General features: G+C 46.7%; 1 protein-coding gene across 4 annotated transcripts in view; it reads right to left on the bottom strand.

The window, feature by feature from the left end:
- The window catches only part of nek11 (NIMA-related kinase 11), a 69599-nt gene that overhangs the window by 5562 nt on the left and 45191 nt on the right, over positions 1-18846 (bottom strand). For 3 of the 4 annotated variants that reach the window (XM_087848577.1, XM_087848580.1, XM_087848578.1), the window contains 5 exons: positions 16981-17100; positions 14279-14372; positions 14062-14182; positions 7429-7547; positions 784-844 (listed from right to left, as the gene is read on the bottom strand). In XM_087848577.1, coding sequence (XP_087704703.1) covers positions 784-844; positions 7429-7547; positions 14062-14182; positions 14279-14372; positions 16981-17100 — 515 coding nt within the window. Of the gene's footprint in view, positions 1-783; positions 845-5488; positions 5561-7428; positions 7548-14061; positions 14183-14278; positions 14373-16980; positions 17101-18846 lie in introns of those variants that run through there. The other variant, XM_087848579.1, reaches the window with a different exon arrangement.

Raw genomic sequence — 18846 nt, 5'->3', positions numbered from 1 at the left:
ATGCTCAGACTGGCTGCTTCTGTCCTGACTGTAGATAAATAAATAAAACTGAAAATAAAAAGTAGATCCTCCACAGCTGATGTTGGATCCACTCAGAGTTTGTCCTGATTTTTTAAATAGGTTTTTCTTACTTAATGAGATACAGCAGAAAACTGTTACCTGGTGCATTTCACAGCACATGCGGTCGTGCTCATTATGTCTGACAGCGTTCGGGTGGATTTGTGCTGGTTTCGTACAGTAAGGGTGGAGAAGCTGCAGGCGGTGTCCCTGTTTCGTGACAGCGTTTCATCAGGCAGCAGAAAAGACGGAGCGAGGTTTCATCTGCAGGTGAACTGTGGAGGCTTTTTTCTGAGGTCAGCGGAGCGAGACGAACAGGTTTCACAGCCGAGGCGAGACGGTGACTGAACCAGGCCAACGGGAACGAGGGGGGAGGGAGGGGGGCTGGGGACGCGGGGGGAGGAGGACTCGTGATGGAAAGCACACGCAGACTGTGTGCACGTGTGCACGGCTATGTGTGATAGAAACTCAGTTTCACAGCAAATGCACAAACTGAGCATGTGCCAGAGACGAGCAGCGTTTATACGAATGAGCTGAAACTCTTTATTTCTTCAGACGCCGACCTGACGTAGATCAGCTGTGTTGAAAACACTCCTGATGACCTGCTGATGACCATGATGCCTGCAGCTGTACCGGTCACTGCTTTAGTTACTGCACAGCCGTGTCATGTGTCGGGTGGAGCGCCCGCCCAGCTCTGTGTGTGCATGGAGTGTTGTTGGTGCTCACCACTCAGCTCTTCATCCAGAACTTCCTGCATGTGCTTCATCATGGCCTCAAGCTCCCTGACCTGAGGAAGATGATGAAGGGGAATCTTTTAGTCTGATCAGAATGATCAATTCTTTCTATAATTACAAACAAAATCACATAATTATTATTATTACAGAGACAGACAACCAGTCGCAGTCGTACCTGTGGCCAGTTTACAATCACCAGATAAGCTGACCTGCATGTGTGAACATGTAAAGTCCACACAGCCCTGGATTAAGATGCTGCTGCCGCCTCTGTGAAACCATGTCACTGTTGCTTTGTTTTTCCATCAGCCATAATAAAGCCGCACTTTTTGTTTGAATGGTAATTGACCTGTATTTGTAAAGCGCTTTACTCGTCCCTAAGGACCCCAAAGCGCTTTATACATCCACACACTGGTGATGGCAGCTACATTGGAGCCACAGCTACAATGTAGCCACAGCTACAATGTAGCTGTGGCTACATTGTAGCCATTGTAGCTGTGGCTACATTGTAGCCATTGTAGCTGTGGCTGCATTGTAGCTGTGGCTGCATTGTAGCCATTGTAGCTGTGGCTACATTGTAGCTGTGGCTACATTGTAGCCATTGTAGCTGTGGCTACATTGTAGCTGTGGCTACATTGTAGCTGTGGCTACATTGTAGCTGTGGCTACATTGTAGCTGTGGCTACAATGGAGCTGTGGCTACAATGGAGCTGTGGCTACAATGGAGCTGTGGCTACAATGGAGCTGTGGCTACAATGGAGCTGTGGCTACAATGGAGCTGTGGCTACAATGGAGCTGTGGCTACAATGGAGCTGTGGCTACATTGTAGCCACAATGTAGCCACCCTGGGGCGCACTGACAGAGGCGAGGCTGCTGGACACTGGCGCCACCGGGCCCTCTGACCACCACCAGTAGGGTGAAGTGTCTTGCCCAAGGACACAACGACCGAGACTGTTGGAGCCGGGGCTCGAACCGGCAACCTTCCGATTACAAGACGAACTCCCAACTCTTGAGCCTCAATTATTCTCTCTTGTCTGCATTCGGCTCCACAAACACCGGCCCGCTCGGCCGGGACACATCAGACCACAGGCTTTCTGGCCAAAAGTTGGGGAAGAACTTTTGTAAAGTTCTGCTGACACACTGAAAAAGTCAGTTTATAATACATAAAAAAGACCATAATGCACATTTAAATGGTGCTGTCTGTCCCACAGAGGTGTCTGTGGTGTGCCGGGGTTATCGTTGCACTCTCTGTCGTGGGAACAAAAGCTAAAAGAAAAAACTGGTTTTGTGTCGAGTGGTTCCCCGCAGCTTTCCAAAAAGCCGATTTAGCTGGAATAACTTTGGCCACAATAGACACGCAGACCTTAAACAGCAGGCTGAAGTGTGCTGTTGAAAGAAAAGCTCCATCCACGCCCCCGTCACCGTGCTGCCGAATCGGGAAACCGAGATTGCTCTGAACAAAACGTAATAATCATCTGCGTGCTGATACTCAGCCGATGCATCATGTGAATGATTCCGATTTATTTCACTCATTATTCCTGCAAAACAAACAGAGCGAGGGAGCAGAGAGGCGCCGTCTGCGGGAGGCTAATCCACTTTCATTTCATTCACGAGCCAATAAAAACTGACTCAAACATTTAAACTGCAGACACGCCCTCGTTAAGATTGCTGCTCCAGAGTTAATCGTGCAGATGGAGCTGCAATTTAAAACAGACTTCACCCAGCGTCACATCGCTGTGCATTTAAAGGACAACTAGAAGTTTTTTCAACCAGTTTCTGTTAAGCTAACTGTTATAGCTCTGCTGCCTCGACTGGACCTGCTTTTGGTCTCAGCAACTTTGATCTGCTTTGTGCAGTGCAGATAAAATCACCTCACACAGGCAGAGTCACGTGGACCAAAGTGCAGTGAGAGACTTGAGAGACAGGAATAAACTGGCAGCGTGGAGTCATCAGAAACAGGAAGTACAGCAACAGTCCAAAAAAGAACCGTGAGGGAAAACTGAGACGAAGAGAGAGGCGGAGTCCGAGTGTGCGGCTGATGAAAGATGCTCTGCTTCAGGAAAGACTCGTCTGCTGCATTTGTGACAAAGCTCTCTGCACTTCGGTATCTACAGCTGAGAGACGAGTCATCGTGTAGGAAATAACTGAACGGGTGCAGCTTGTTTGGGAGGATACACGGAGAAAACCTCTGCTCTGTAAACTGAACGTGACAGTTTAGGTTTCAACGTTGCATCTGAACATACGAGAGCAAAGCGGAGCTGTTCGGCCATGATGCACAAACACTTCAAACCAACTGCACGGTGGTGGGGGGGCGAGGCTTTGGGCACCGTGAACTCCTCTGTATTCTAGTGTCAGACATGAGGCCGTCTGTCTGCTGAAGCGTGGACTGAACTGGGTCACCACGATGACCCGAGCACAGCAGCAGATTTGCAGCAGAACGGCTGAAAAAGGAGAGCTGTGCATGAATAATCCTGCAAACCTCAGTGAGCTGAAGCAACGCTGTAAAGACGAGTGGGTCAAAACTCTCCACAGTGATGTGGGAGACCGATAAAGTCACACAGGAAACTTCGAGTTACTGCTGCTGCACGAGGCTCAGTCATCAGGATCACGTACACACTAATAATAACATGTTATTGGATCATCTTCACTCTCTAAAGAGAGGAAACAGGTGGATGGATGTTGTTTTAGTTCAGGCTCTGATTGGTTGTTTGAATCGGGTGAATGTTGAGCGTTCACTTTGTGGCGTGGCCCCTCCCCGACCGCTCAGGAGGAAGGCGTTTCACTTTGCACCCACTTACACTGACAGCATCCGTCAACTGCTGCTCCACTCATAATGAATATTATTTTTCATTATCTGTGGCAATAACTCAGCCCTGTCCTCTTCCTCAGTGTTATCGGCTCTCCAGGCTGTAATAACTGAGGAGCGATGGAGCTGTTACTCTTCATCATTCAGGAACATTTATGGGCTTCATTTCTGTTCTGCTGCACGACAGGATCGACCACTGAGGAATGAATTTCCATGAAATAGTCTGAGCCCGATGGAGACGCAAACCTGCACTGCAGCTTTTTTAATATTTATCTTGATGCAGCCGCTCACTTAAACATTTGAAGCTGCAACAGCCTCGGTGTGAGATAAAGATTCGTTTAAACAACGACTCACACAGAGAAACTTATTGACTAGGTTTCATCAGGGTGACGAGTCGCACCCATCCAAGTGCGATGACACAATCACCTGCTCACAGAAATGACCAGTGGGCCGATCTTTATGGAAGAAAATAAAATATGCACTTTAACGTTCTGGGTTCCTGCAAGAGACGACTGTGACGTGGAGTCTTTCTTCACTCACTATGTGTTAACAGACCTCTCTGCATTGAATCATATCTGTTATTAACCTCTGTCTCTCTTCCACAGCATGTCTTTATCCTGTCTTCCTTCTCTCACCAACCAATCACAGCAGATGGCCCCGCCCCTCCCTGAGCCTGGTTCTGCCGGAGGTTTCTTCCTGTTAAAAGGGAGTTTTTCCTTCCCACTGTCGCCAAAGTGCTGCTCACAGGGGGTCATATGATTGTTGGGTTTTTCTCTGTATGTGTTATTGTAGGGTCGACCTTACAATATAAAGCACCTTGAGGTGACTGTTGTTGTGATTTGGTGTATAAATAAAGTTGAATTGAAGTTAGAAACGCTCATTAAAGCAGAATGAAGCTGTAGCTTCAGACTCACAGATGTTACTTTACAAACACTGAGTAATTATGGGATAGCTCCACATCTGTGAAGCCTCTGCAGTGATCTCTGCAGCAGCAGCTTCTTTCTCAGGGAAGGTTGGATTATTTCACCAAACCACAAAATACATAATAAGCAGGAGAATATGCTTCGTCATTGTTTCCTTTGTTGCAAAGAACTTGGTTTTGTGTCCGCTTGATTAATAAAACCGAACATCACACATGTCAGAAACTATCCATCCATCCATCTTCATCCGCTTTATTCGAGGCCGGGTCACGGGGGTAGCAGCCTAAGCAGAGAAGCCCAGACCTCCCTCTCCCCAGCCACCTCCAGCTTGTCCGGGGGAACACCAAGGCGTTTTCCAGGCCAGCCGAGAGATATAATCTCTCCAGCGTGTCCTGGGTCTGCCCCGGGGCCTCCTCCCGGTGGGACATGCCTGGAACACCTCACCCAGGAGGCGCCCAGGGGGCATCCTTACCAGATGCCCAAACCACCTCAGCTGGCTCCTTTCGATGTGGAGCAGCAGCGGCTCTACTTTGAGCCCCTCCCGGATGGCCGAACTTCTCACCCTATCTCTAAGGGAGAGGCCAGCCACCCTTCGGAGGAAGCTCATTTCCGCCGCTTGTATCTGCGATCTCGTTCTTTCGGTCACTACCCACAGCTCGTGGCCATAGGTGAGGGTAGGGACGTAGATCGACCAGTAAATTGAGAGCTTCGCTTTACACTCAGCTCCCTCTTCACCACGACAGACCGGTGCAGCGTCTGCATCACTGCAGCTGCAGCCCCAATCCGTCTGTCGATCTCCGGCTCCCTTCTCCCATCACTCGCGAACAAGAAACTATAATAAAGTTATAATCTACTAACTTTCTGAAGCACATACGTTTCCTCAGCTCCAACACCTGACGGCTTCTCTTCGTATTCATTTGAATCAAACTGGCTTAACAGCGTTCCCAGTCACTGCACTCGGTTTCATTCACATTTCGCTCTGCCTGTTGTTTAGGGCGGGGTTTGACATTCTCCCATCTACACAGGAGCTCGACAGACGAGCTGCAGCTGAACACATCAGGTCAGAGGATGAATGCATGAGCATCAGTCTTAAATCAATTAAAAAGTAGAAAAGAAAACTAGCTGTTGTTAGGAAAACGGAAGAATCTGGACTGTTACCTGTAACATCCTGTAAGTATTTAAACCATGTTTTATTCGGCAGGTCTTTCGCTCATTGACAGAGTTTGACATGCGTCTAAAGCTGAAGCCTCATTCAACAGCGCTCTGGTATTCATAAAAGTACAGTTCTGATTTGGGCGCCACAGTAAATCTATCAGCTATACATCAGTGACCCAGCATCGTCCTCTCCACAGAAACGCAGCGAACAGAGTCAGAGCTTCGTCTCTGTGCCTCGGCTCCGCTAATTATCCGGCTCCACAATCTGCAGCTTCGCTCCATTTCTTCTCCTCTCTGTTTCCTGTCTTCACTATCAGCAGTGACAAATAGGTTTAATCTCTCCCAGCCTTCCACTTTCTCTGAAGCTCAACCACAAATTGGCTGCTGGCCTTCACCGCAGGCTCTCTCTGCCTCTAATGGAAGTGAATTGGACTCGGCCGTTTGGTTATAAATTGGTGGTAATCGTCCCGGGATGCAGAGCTGCTGTCTGCCGAAAAATGGGATCTGACTCCCCCTGTAGCCGTGGGCTCGTGTCAGCGATCCCTGTGAAGCATAGGTGTCAAACTCTGGCCTGCATACTGCATACAGTCCTGCAACAAGCTGTTACTGAACTATTAACTTCATGTACAGTGTTTTGTATTCATTCGTTCTCCCTTAAAAAACAAACCTTTATCTCTTTGCGGGAACATTATTCCCACCACTGGACGGTGGGAATAATGAGCACATAAACAGCTCTATGACTTAAAGGGAGAAGGTTCAGCCTCAGGATGACAGAGGTCATTTTTTGAACTCTGAAAACGTTCCTCGCTCCCACACAGCCGCCCCTCCCCCACCTGTCCGAGCTTTCTTCCTGCTAAAAGGGAGTTTTTCCTTCCCACTGTCGCTGTTTGCTCAAACAGGGGCGCTGATGTTGGGATTTGATGCTATATAAATAAAACTGAATCAACTGAATTACAGTAAATCATATTTGTATCATAATCAAACCTTAAAAATCCATCCAAAGGCTAAAAATCATTTATCCAAAGATTTAGATTTAACAAAGATCACACTTAAAAAATAAGAATAAATAAATATAGTACAGAGGAGCTGCAGAGGCAGCGAAACAACAACGTGTTAAACTATCTTAAAATGCTGCAAAACTATGAAACTTAAGAGACTTAGGCTTAAGAGACCTGTTTCAGAGGCCGCACCGAGCCCTGGTGCACGGCGGCTTTAATGATCCATCGGTGAGCGGACATTTCTCCTTTGACAGGAACAAACCGAGCACATGAGCTGTTTTTGTTTCCATCATAATCCCTCAGACTCCCTAAATCACCTTCAGCGTCTTTAATTTTCGGGTTATTCTCTCACATGTTGTGCTGAGAGCTTCCAGCTCTGGCGTTAAAAATGCGCTTTTTCTCTCAGAGTAACTGAGCTGCTAACAACGTGCATCTTCGTTAGCGGCGGGTCAGGACTCCTCCTGCGAGTGTCTCTAATTAGAGGTTTTAGGCGGCTTCTCTGGACGCGTGACAATTGTATTATGATCATTCGAGCTGCACGAAAACTCAGCCAGCCAGCAGAGACGGCTGAGAGCTGCAGTCAAAGCTCCTCCACCTACACCATCCTCTCTGTGTGCGTCATGCTAATCCAGGCTAATGCTAACACTGATTAAGGAGCTAAACAAAATCCCATCACGCCTCCTGAACACAGAGCAGGTCCCTCTGTGTTCGTCTCTGTGCAGATTTTATAAATGAAACAGTTCAGACATGGAAGCAGCTCACCTGTGGGTCAGACAGGTACAGCGTCTCTGCAGGTGCCGCTGGCTCGTCGTCCTCTGAGCACGAGTCGAACCTGTCCTGGTTGTAATAAACTTCTGCAGCACGAGGATCCTCAGGGATATCTGCACACACGTACAGCAACAACTTCAACAACCACCACAGGAGAAGACGAAAGTCAAGCAACCACAAAGACAACAAGACAGCTGACAGACAGAAAATGACCAAAGACGCTCAAAATGAATTCAATAAGACAAAACAAAGACATGCAAGACACCATGAAGAGACTTTTGTTTGCAGCATCCTGGTGATCAAAGGGTTAAAGATCCATGACCACGCCCAGTCACCTGTATGTTCACAGAGCCGCCATCAGTGACTCATTGAGCCAGAAACAGCATGAAACAGAGGAGCTGGGGTGGGTTGCAAAGCTGCTTGCAGATCACAGAAACTCCCTATCATTGGGTAGAAATGTTCAGTGTTTTACTTTAAGCTTCACATGTAATCGCAGTGACACCACGCTGGCCCGTGTGCGCACTTCTATTTAAAACGCACACAGCCGAGGACTAAATGTTCTCCTAAAGTGAAACGAGAGGAAAGAGTGGATGAACAGAAGGCTTCCTAACCTCTTTAGTCTTGATGGATTTCATCTGTCTGCTTTTCCAGGCGCTGCGTCTGGGTAATTATTCCTGCTAACGAGCTCGGAGAATTGTAAAGATGGAGGATGTTTAATTCATGGTGTCTCTGAGGTCTGACTGAGCCTCTTCCGCCGCTATCAGCCAATCACACGACTGGGATTAGGGAGAGGGCGGAGCTCTGGGAGCGTACGTGAGGGGAATCTACCATGAAATAAAAGTTTGAAGTAAAAGATGCAGAAAAAAGTCAGGCAGAGGTCAAAGACAGGCCGAACTCAAAGCTCCGCCGCTGCGATTTCAATAAAAAGAAAATGTTCTGAGCTCCCAAATCACCGACTGTTCAGATTAACAAGTTATTTACAAAACTGGAGAGTTCAGCACCTGGAAAAACCCTGTTACAGCTTATCTGCAACTTAAGGCAGTGATTTTACGATCATTTCCTTCAGTGCCTGCAGCACACTAAACGATTCTCCCACGGAGGTCGATTAACTTGTGGACAGCGTCACAACACGTGAGCTGGAATGGAAAAGGCGTCCCAAAACTGGACGCTTGTAATTAACTTTTGGTTGTTGCTCCCTCGTCAGGGAGGAAGTTTAGAGTAAGTATCTCAGGTGAGCGAGAGGCTGTCCAACAGATCGCTGTCTACAGCGAGGATGAGGATGCTGCACTGGTCTGTTGAGATGAAGACGGAGCCGAACGTCAGACCACAAACACATTCGTCTTTTCCTCGACCCCGACGACTCTTCCAGTTCCTGCTGCTCAAAAACATCCCCACAGCATGACGCCGCCACCTCCATGTGGATGGAGGATGACGTGGTGCTGAGTCAGGTGACCCAGTGTTGATGTTTGGATTCTTTGATATTTGGGGATTTCGTGCTTTTCTCATCATACAGTCTCTTCTCAGTTCTTCAGTGTTTTCTTTGTCTTCATGTTTGTTTCATGTCGCACACTCAGTCGTAGCTCCGTGTCAGCTGCGTTTCCGTGTCGGCCTCTGGTTTCCTGTTTTATTTTGATAGTTCCATGTGAGTGTCTTTAGTTTTGCTTCCTCCCGTCTCGTTGTGTGCCCGCTGTGTTTCCTGTTCCCTCGTTGCTCTCTTGTGTATTTGAGCCTGTTTGTTGTCGCGTTGTTTTTTTTTTTTATATATATTTTATTTTTAAATAAACAACCTATAAGAACACAAATAATCAAAAATAAACAAATAATCAAAAATAAACAAACGGGTGTACCATCTAGTGTGTATACACACACACACACATTCATACATATGTATTCGCCTATACACTCATACATACTGACATATACACACATAACAATTCAGAAATACATAATTACAGAGATTCAAACAAAATCGGGTCTCCTTGACAAAATGTTTCCATTTATCCCAAATATCACTAAATATGTCATATTTGAGTCTATTAATGACGGTAATTCTTTCCATTTTAAACATCCCATAAACATCTCATTCCAGTCATTTAGTGAATTTTCACACTGAGACATTTCTTGGTAACAGCCAGACTCAGAATACCAACAACAGCTTGGACGTTTTATCTACATTCACTGAGTATAAATATAAGTTCATCCCAATTAAAGGGGAGTTGTTACTAAAATGATCTGTAACTGAATGAATCGATACCCAAAAAGTGTTGATCACTGGGCAAGACCAGAACAAGTGGAAGTGTTTTATTCCTTGTCCCACAGTTTCTCCAGCAGCTCGAGTGATTAGAATATGTTGTTGTGGCGTCGTTAACAATCACACACCCTGCTCTGGTTTTCCTCTGTGTTTCCTGAAAACTGTGTTTTCTAGTTTATGTTCGTTCCTAGTTTCAGTTTTTCTTCATTGTGATGTTCCAGCGTTCTGTCACAGCCTGAAGCCTTTTTCAGTTCAACCTTTTGTTTTGGTCCTGATCCTGTTGCAGCCGTAACATGACGAGGACTGCACTGGCCTGTGATTGGTGCAGCCTGATTGGTCAGTGTACTTCCTAACCTTCCTCACCGCGAGCTCTGGATCGTGTTACATGATTCTGTGTGAATGACACAACGAGCTTTCAGTCACTGTCCTCCAGCCTCAGTCGCTCAAACACAACTCCTCGTCATCAGATGACTCAGGTGGTTCAGGTGTGTCCTACTGAGAGGACGCCCTGAGGACGCAGGACGTCCTGGAGTCAGAGCTCCTCGGTGTTCCTGTTGAAGACATGGGAGGCAGCGGCGTCAACGACCGGGTGTCTGTCCTGTGTCTCAGGCTGAAGGACACGATAACGATCCACTGAGCACTTCCTCTCCACCGCTCTCCTCCTCGTGCGTTTAAATGCATCTACTTCACTTCATCAACTTCCATTTTCTCTCCTGTGGTTTATATTTTGTCCCAGTCTCTCGATTCTTCTCTTTTCTCTCCCCTGAACCACCGACCGGTCGCTGGAGGCCGCTCCTCCCTGATCCTGGTTGTGCTGGAGGTCTCCTGGTCCTGTGTGGCTCAGCTCAAACTGAGCTGAACGCTGATGCTTCTGTCAGAAACATGGAGCTCAGTAAGAACGTGACTTAAACAGAAGCAGCATCTCAGTGATGGACAAACGAGACTGGATTTCATTAGAATAAAACATGAGATCAGAGTGTTTTACTCAGTTAACATTAAACTGATGGATGAAATCGTTCATTCTTGACTCAGGAGATATTTGACCAGCGGCTCCTCTGTGACATCAAGCTGTCTAGACGCTGATTGGCTGAGCTCCAGCACCATGTGACGCGAGGCTCAGGTGTCGGCTCTGAAAATATTTAGTGAGACCACAGCGGCTGTGACTCTCCGAGGAGCTGCCGCCTGTCGTGGGTCGTGTCGGAGCTCTCGGACCCTTTAATGAGAAAACGGTTTGAGGAGCGTGAAGCTGGAAAACTAAAATAAGACGATGCCGGTTTGGAAAAGGTGACGCTTTCAAAGTTTATTACTTAGAAATGTCTCTCTGTGGAGACACTCGCCGTTTCAAAGTGTTGAACCAGAGCCTGCAAATAAATCAAAAACTAATGATGAGTCGCTTTAAGGACGTGACCAGCGGGGTCTTTCCACTTCCTCCTCGCTGTTTCAGAGCAGTGACAAAGTTCAGCGATGGCTGCTGTGAAACGCAAACACTGGTCTTCTTTCACAGCAGCTCCATCTCCTCCAGCGAGATCGTTCCTGGGCAAGTTTATTTATAGCACAATTCAACAGCAAGGTGATTCAAAGAGCTTTACAGAGACATTAAAACCAAAAACAAATAAAAAGCAGGATTTAAAATGGAAAAAAAAAGGTAAGTTTTGAAATTTAAGCTTAAAAGTAAAACTGTGGATTTGGTGCTTTATTCAAATGCAGCTCGCTCCACAAACTAACTTTCTATTTTTGTCTCACGCGTTCACCGTCCAGTCGAATACAAACTGAAAAGCTGGAGGAGAGAGCAGAGCCGCCTTGTTTCTGTTCAGAACTATGAAAACATTAAATGAAGTCTGTTTTCTGTGAAACGCCGCGGCGCCACTTCATTCCTGAAAACTCTCCGTGTGGAGAATCGAAACTCCATCTGCTCCCAGGAAGCATGAGAAACCAACGCAGCTGCTTCCATATAACAGATTTGTGTTTTGCACATAAAGAGCTTCGTTTCTTTGTTTGTTTCTCTCCCTGCAGGAGAGTCGGCTCACGGCTCCAGCTGCGAGCTTCGTTTCATAATCCGTCCTGCTGGGTCACACTCGCGCTCGGGGACTTCACGGAGGTTTCAGGTGTTTCCCAGAGAAACAGGAAGTGCTCCTCAGCTGTTTGCTGATGCTCAGTCAAAGTGTTTTCCAACACGGCCGTAGGGAGGACGCCGTCGAGCTGAAGCTGTTTCTTCTCTTTTATCTTCTCCATGTAAACTAGTTTGAAATGTCGGCAGGTTACTGGATGATGCTGATGTTGAGTCGTTTTAAAGCACTGAGACTTTCACATCCACGTTTCTGCTTCCTTCTCTTGTGCAGAAACCTGAATAACTCCGATATAACCTCAGCATCCTCCCACAGCTGCCCTCAGCTCTGAACTGGGCTCATCAAAAGTGAAAAATCCAGGAGGGACCGATGATGAACGCACGATAACAAAGAAATTCAGACTTTCTTTGTCTCGCCTGAGCTGATTTTTTACAAATGACATTAACTTTAATGAGATTTTCTGGCTGTTGGTCTTCTTTATTACCTCCGAAGGATTTTTAGATAAACGTGCGATTAAGTTGCTGAAACGCAGACTCCTCTGGAGAGCTTTTGCTTCACGTCAGCTGCAAATTTTATTAGTTTGAGCTCGCTGGCTGCTGTCAGTGACAGAAGAAAGGAGCAACATGAACCTGAAGACAGATCATTACTGCGAGCTGAGGAAATGTTCTCCAACCTGTTAAAGACACTTGAAGACAGACAGCCTGCGTAACTTAGCTGTCCAGCGTGAAGCTGCCGGGAAGTTTCACGCAAGCTCCGAGTTCTGGTCTTTGTTCTGAGTTTGATGTGGAGAAAAGAGAACAGAAAGTCTGTGGTTCCTACTGAAGAAGCCTCCAAGAAAAGACGTTTTTTGACCTTATCAACATAAATATTTATTATTTAATGGTAGAACAGACCAAACTGAATAATTCACAGTCTGAATCTGGTCCATCCTTTGGCAGAACCATGAAAAGAACCGAAAGTTTCTGATGTTCGTTACAGAAACAAATCTGAAGCTGCTGCAACTCCACAGGAAGCACGTTTCACGTCTGCAGCGCGTTCGTCGTCCTCTTCAGAGGAGATGCATCACCGTGGCAACCGAGAAAACGAGCTTCAGAAAAAGTGTCGAGTGTTGTAATTTAGTTACATTTAGTTACATTTTAATGATATTTCACATGTTAGGACTCAACACGTCCAGACGTTCTCACTCTTTAAGAGTTTTTTAAAAAACTTCACAGATTCATCGGACGACCGCTCGATTTGTGCCACAGCTGCTCAAAATAAACAATAATCAGTGTTTATGTTCGTGGTTAATCCAGCAGCATGTGCAAGCTTGTTAGTCAAAATGATGTTTTTATCACTGTAACATAATTATTGTTGTTATCCTTCAGTTCAAATGTCCTGTAATACAAAAGGGCAGATAGAAATAATGAAGCACATTATTATTATTATTATTATTATTATTATTAGATGCTGAATTACACGTATTTCTTTCGTCCCTGAACAGAAAAATGAGTTTTGGAGTTTGAAAGTTCAGCTTGATTCGTTTCCAGCTGCTTTTGTTTGTTGTTTGCAAAAAACATCATTTTTAGTTTTAAACAAATTTTTTAAACAAAACATTTGTGTTCTTGTTTTAATGACTAACACATTTGTTAAGCAGCGAATGTGACCACAAACAATGTCCTTTATTGTTTTTAATCTCTTTGCACTTGTTTTTGGTCTTCTCGCTCGTTTTGCGTTTGTGCTCTTTAAGGTGGTTTTTGTGACGCTTCACCCCTCTGGGAAGCTCCACCCCTCTGGGAAGCTCCACCCCTCTGGGAAGCTCCACCCCTTGGGAAAAGTGTCCCTGCAGCTGCTGTCGCTGCTCTCATGTTGAAGTTTGTTTAATCTTTGATGGTTTCTTCCATTCCCAGTGAACTCTGCTGCCACTTCTCAGCCAATCAGCATGCGCCTAACAGCTCCACCCTTTGGAAAGCTCCACCCCTTGGAAAGCCCCACCCCTCTGGGAAGCTCCACCCCTCTGGGAAGCTCCACCCCTCTGGGAAGCCCCACCCCTCTGGGAAGCTCCACCCCTTCGGAAGCTCCACCCCTGTGGGAAGCCCACCCCTTCGGAAGCTCCACCCCTTGGAAAGCCCCACCCCTCTGGGAAGCCCCACCCCTCTGGGAAGCTCCACCCCTTGGGAAGCCCCACCCCTTCGGAAGCCCCACGCCTTGGGAAGCTCCACCCCTCTGAGTCTGCGCCTGTGTCACGGCTGCTCTCTGAGTGTACGTGTGTGAGCGCGTGGCGATGAACGAGCCGCCATGTCTGTTGCTGTAAAGGAGACGTTTTCTCACCGTGCAGTTCTGGCTCTGACTCGTCCTGCTCCGGTTTTGGCGACGACCCTCCAGCGTTCTGGCGATTCTGGCTGCTGATTGGCTGAGCCTGACTCTGCCAGGCTCCGCCCTCTCTGCTCTCCTAACGGTTGGTGGAAAAGCATTAAATGTTTTACTGGAACAGAGAAACCCACGAAGCCCGACTCGAGTATCAGAGGAACAACAAAGTGTTTCTTACGTTCAGAACATCCACGCTGACTTTTTCAAAATGGCGGCTCCTCAGCTCCCTCCTGCGGGCGTGGACCTCCTCGTACTTCTCCTCGGCCAGTTTCCTGTAGAGGACAGAGGACACGCTGTGAGGTAACAGTTCCTTCATGCGGTGCAGCCAGAAGGTTTTTCTCTGATCCCCCTCCAGCTCACCTCCTCGTGCACCTTTACACCACTTCCTGTTTCGTTCTGTCTCCCTGGTAACCATCTGCACTCAATAAAGATGCTTCAGGGACGTGGACACGTGACTTATGCTGCTCTGCCCAGCTGCTGTTCATGTTATTTTGCCTTATTTTACACTTCGGTCATGAAATAAGCTGCAGAATATATAACGATATATAACCTGTAGAATAAAGATGCATAAATCCTCACGTTGGACGGGTGGAGGGTTGTAGCTCTGCAGCTACAACCCTCCACCCGTCTCCTGACAACATCTCTCTGTGAGAGGAAACAGGGAACCATAAGCTTATTTCAGGGTAGTGCACAAGTTTCCTGGTGATGAAAGGTGGCTTCTGGGCACCGATAAACGAGGTGATAACAGCCGACGTGTCCACGGACAGATGACGGCGCTTTAACGGGCTTTAAGCGTGTAAACAGGTGTGGAGTCAGCAGCTGCTTCATTAAGAGCGAACGGGGAGGATCTGCAGCGTGTTTGTGGATAAATCTCTCATTTCATGTGAGCCGGACTCAAACACATGTTCAGGTTCTGGTTCCTGCAGAAACCGTCCGCGTGCTGCCAAACAGCCGCGCCGGCCTGCTGTCCTCCCTGCCCTCCCATGTGATCTCCGTCTGCACGCCATCTGACGAGGATCCGTGTTGGCGGCGCGCTGGCGTCGTTCGCGGGCTTCTGAGCACAATCACACTTTATTACGCACACGGTGACGATAACAAGCGTTTAACGGCCCCCTCGCCGTGACGAAAGTCGATTAGCACGCCGGCTCGGGGGGACGGAAACCAGAATGTGTCAGATCCAATTTGGATAATGTCACTCTGCTCTCACGCCGCCTGATCGAGGTCACGGCTGATGGAGCCGCCTGCTGCTGCCCCTCGTGAAGCAGGAAACACGAGTCTGGATCAGCGTCGTCCTTCCTCCAGATGTAGATTCATCAACACTGATTAAACCTTAATGTTCATCGCTGCACACGACCAGCAACACAAACACAATTTTTTCTACTCTGACTTTGCATCATTGTTACAATTTTTATAATTTCATTTCTTTGTAATCATTCTGTGTCCCGGCCGAGAGAAGCTAACGATCCCAGCTGTGTGTGTGAATGTTACACATTATTTTGTTGCATTTTTAATATGTTTTAATATGTTAGGTGCATATATGAGTTTATCTGAATGCTCACTCTGTTTATAAAAGATTATTTATGTCCTTACATTAAGGGCAGAAGCTCAGTTGCTGTTTCTCTCATAGTAACGCTTCACATCGTATTCCTCACATTTCCTCTGATGATTAAAGTATTTTTAACACAACACTGAGCATGCTCCTGTTTCTGCTCATATCTTCTTATGAAAATAACTCATCAGCCTCACATTCAGACCACCGTCGGCTGGAAGTGAAGCTCCACCCAACCTTCTCTATATACCCTACGTGCAGAGATGGGCAGTAACGCGTTACTGTAATTTTTTCAAGTAACGAGTAAAGTAAGGGATTACTATTGCAAAAACAGTAATTAGATTACCGTTACTTTCCCGTAGGAACACTGCGTTACTGCGTTACTAAAACTGTGATTTTTTGCGAGAATGTCTCATGACAGTGACGTAAGCGAGTGCGACGTTCATGACAACAGCTGTGTGCAGATCAACAATGGATCATATATCGAGTGCAGAGAGAGTATGAGCGTGCAGCGTTTAAAGCGTGGAAGTACTGACCTTACTTTGAGTTTGATTCCATAAAAAGTGACAAAAACATTAGTGTCCGTTGTGCGTGGGAAGAAAACTTCTTTTTACAGCGAAAAAACCCTAAACTTCCAAACAAGCACCGAGTAGCTACGACGTAATGGGAAACTCACAGAGAAACTCGCGGATTCTTCCACTGACCGCTGCACACCTGCACCAGGGTAAACCTCCGCCTACCCCACTCCTGCTTTACAGGTGAAAATAGAGCAACAGGACCGCTAGTCTTTGACTTTATTTATTTTCTGCTGTGTTTTACTTGCATCTATTTGAAAGACTGAGTGTAAACACAAAACTATTTTATTTTATGTGCTGGAATGTGCAGAAAATAAGTTTAAATGTTAAACTAATTTCTTCCAGTCAGAGAATGTTGCAGATAATTAAATTTTTGCTTGATGCATAAAGTTAAAAGATTAAAACTAATAAAACAAGTTTTAAAAAGAGACTTTTCCATTTGATTACATTTTGTATGATGATTATGCAGAAAAAGTAGAATTGGGCTGAAAGATCTATCACTTTATCACCTATTCAGGTTGTAAATCGTGTTTTTAAAGTAACTAAGTAACTAATTACTTTTGAAAATAAGTAATCAGTAAAGTAACTGGATTACTTTTTGGGGGAAGTAATCAGTAATTAGTTACTGATTACTTTTTTCAAGTAACTTGACCAACACTGCCTACGTGTCAGGTCTATGCATACCAGCGCGGCTATAATGGCGTGGAAGGCGGCGCTGCAGAGATGAAGGGAGTTTCCGCTCTAAATAATCTTCACCTGAGTCTCCCGGCCTCCTCATCAGCAGCCTGCAGTTTGCGGAGTCTCATCCTTTCTCTGGGGGTCATCTTCTCCACCTCTGACCTGTCCCTGAGCGTCTGCAGGTGAACCTTCGTCTGCCTGCACGCACACACACACACAGGAGCTGGTTCTACCTACTGCCTCAAATATGGAGTTACGTGAACTCTGATGATGATTATCTCAGAGTGATTTCATCCTGACACAGTCCTGCAGACAAACGTCAGACAGGTTTGAGTTCTTTAGTTTAAAGTCTCACTTGATCACTTTTGAAGCAAAGAGGAAATGTGAAGCTGCTGTCAGTCACGCTGTTAACGTCTACACGAGGAGCAAATCAAAGGTTTCTGAGGCTGAAGAGGACAAACACCAAACAGTGGCAGGAGATCCAAGCGTCACCGGCGAGAGCTGACCGTTCAGGTCAGCCTCAGTTTTATTCACACAGCTTTGAATCCCAGGAGGCGTTTAGTGTGCCAGCTTTTATTTCTGGACGTCCCGCCATCCTCACCTGCTCTGTGCAGCTTTGTAAGGACGACCTGCTGCTACCTCATCAAACGTCACTACACTCAAAGCAGCTAACTGAAAACACGCACTTTAAAGTTTTTGGTGCACTTCGTAAAGAGAACTGAAACGCTGAGAAACGTGCTGAGCCCCCCGCCCGCACAGTTAAATCTGCCACTGCGAGGACCCTGAGCCTGACGATGTGTCAGTCTTCAAAGGTTCAGGTCAGACCTGCGCTCGGCGTTCGGCAGTGTCGTTCGTAACGTGAGGTTAAAGAGGAAACGAATGCATTAAGTCAATGAGAAGCCTCACGAAGAGCAGCGCAAACGCGTGGGTGTGTGCGGCGTCGCGAGGATGGATTATCTGTCAGCGAGCGGCGTCTCGTCTGTCAACACACAGAGCTGGAGCCGCGCTCTAATTATAGCAGCAACACTGTGAGTGTGTGTGAGTGTGTGTGTCTGTGTGATAAGGATGAGGCAAAGTTGCATAATGAAGAGGAGCAGGAAAATAATGTTAAGAAGAGGAAGAAGGATAATGAAGGAGATGAAAACGAGGGTGGAGGAAAGGAAACAGGAAAAGGAAAAATAAGAGGAAGAGGAGGTGGAGCAGCAGCAGAGGAGGAAACGCAACCAAGTGGAAAGAAAATGAAAATAAAATAAATAAATAGAAAAAGAGGCTGAAAGTTTTCTCGTTGGAGCTGCTCGACGTGGAGCTTTTATGATTAACAGGAGATAAAGTATTCAGGACCACGCCTCCAACCACGCCTCCGACCACGCCTCCAACCACGCTCCTTCCACTTCTCATCTGTGTTCCCCCAGTTCTACAAGCGCTTCGTTCTCGTTCTCACTCCACTTTTCAGTTCTGTAACTTCTTCGAGGCCGTCCCCAAACCGCAGCTCAGCTCATGTCTGAACGCTCACTTTCACCTTCATCCACTAAAGCTGTCAAACCTCAGACGAGGACGCGGGCCCAGCGAGGGAAGTCCACCATCACTGGAACAAAAAGGGTAAGTAGCAGTCAGCGGATAATCAAGTCACATGACCGACTGATGGTCATCAGCAGCTCAGAGGTTTTGTCAGTGTGCAGGTGTATCAGCGCGGTGCTCATTATTAAAATGACATCATTTCCTGACATTGTGCAACAAAGAGCTGAGAGTTTACAGGCCTCGCTCCACCTGTAAAGGTTAAAGTTCATGTTATAGTGAACGGCTCGCAAAGCTGCTGCTGAAAACACGACTTGGTCTGTGGACGTGGAGATGTTTGTGCACAGCAGCATGTTTGGACAACAGCAAACACCTCAGACCAGCTGACGTCAGCAGGACGATGAAGGAAAAGCTGATGATGACGAAGAC

Source organism: Neolamprologus brichardi, chromosome 11 (genome assembly GCF_056152115.1).
Source record: "Neolamprologus brichardi isolate AB-2024 chromosome 11, ASM5615211v1, whole genome shotgun sequence".
Classification (NCBI taxonomy): Eukaryota; Metazoa; Chordata; class Actinopteri; order Cichliformes; family Cichlidae; genus Neolamprologus; species Neolamprologus brichardi.
Note: the sequence above shows the minus strand (reverse complement) of the source record. Positions and strands in the feature narration are given on the sequence as shown.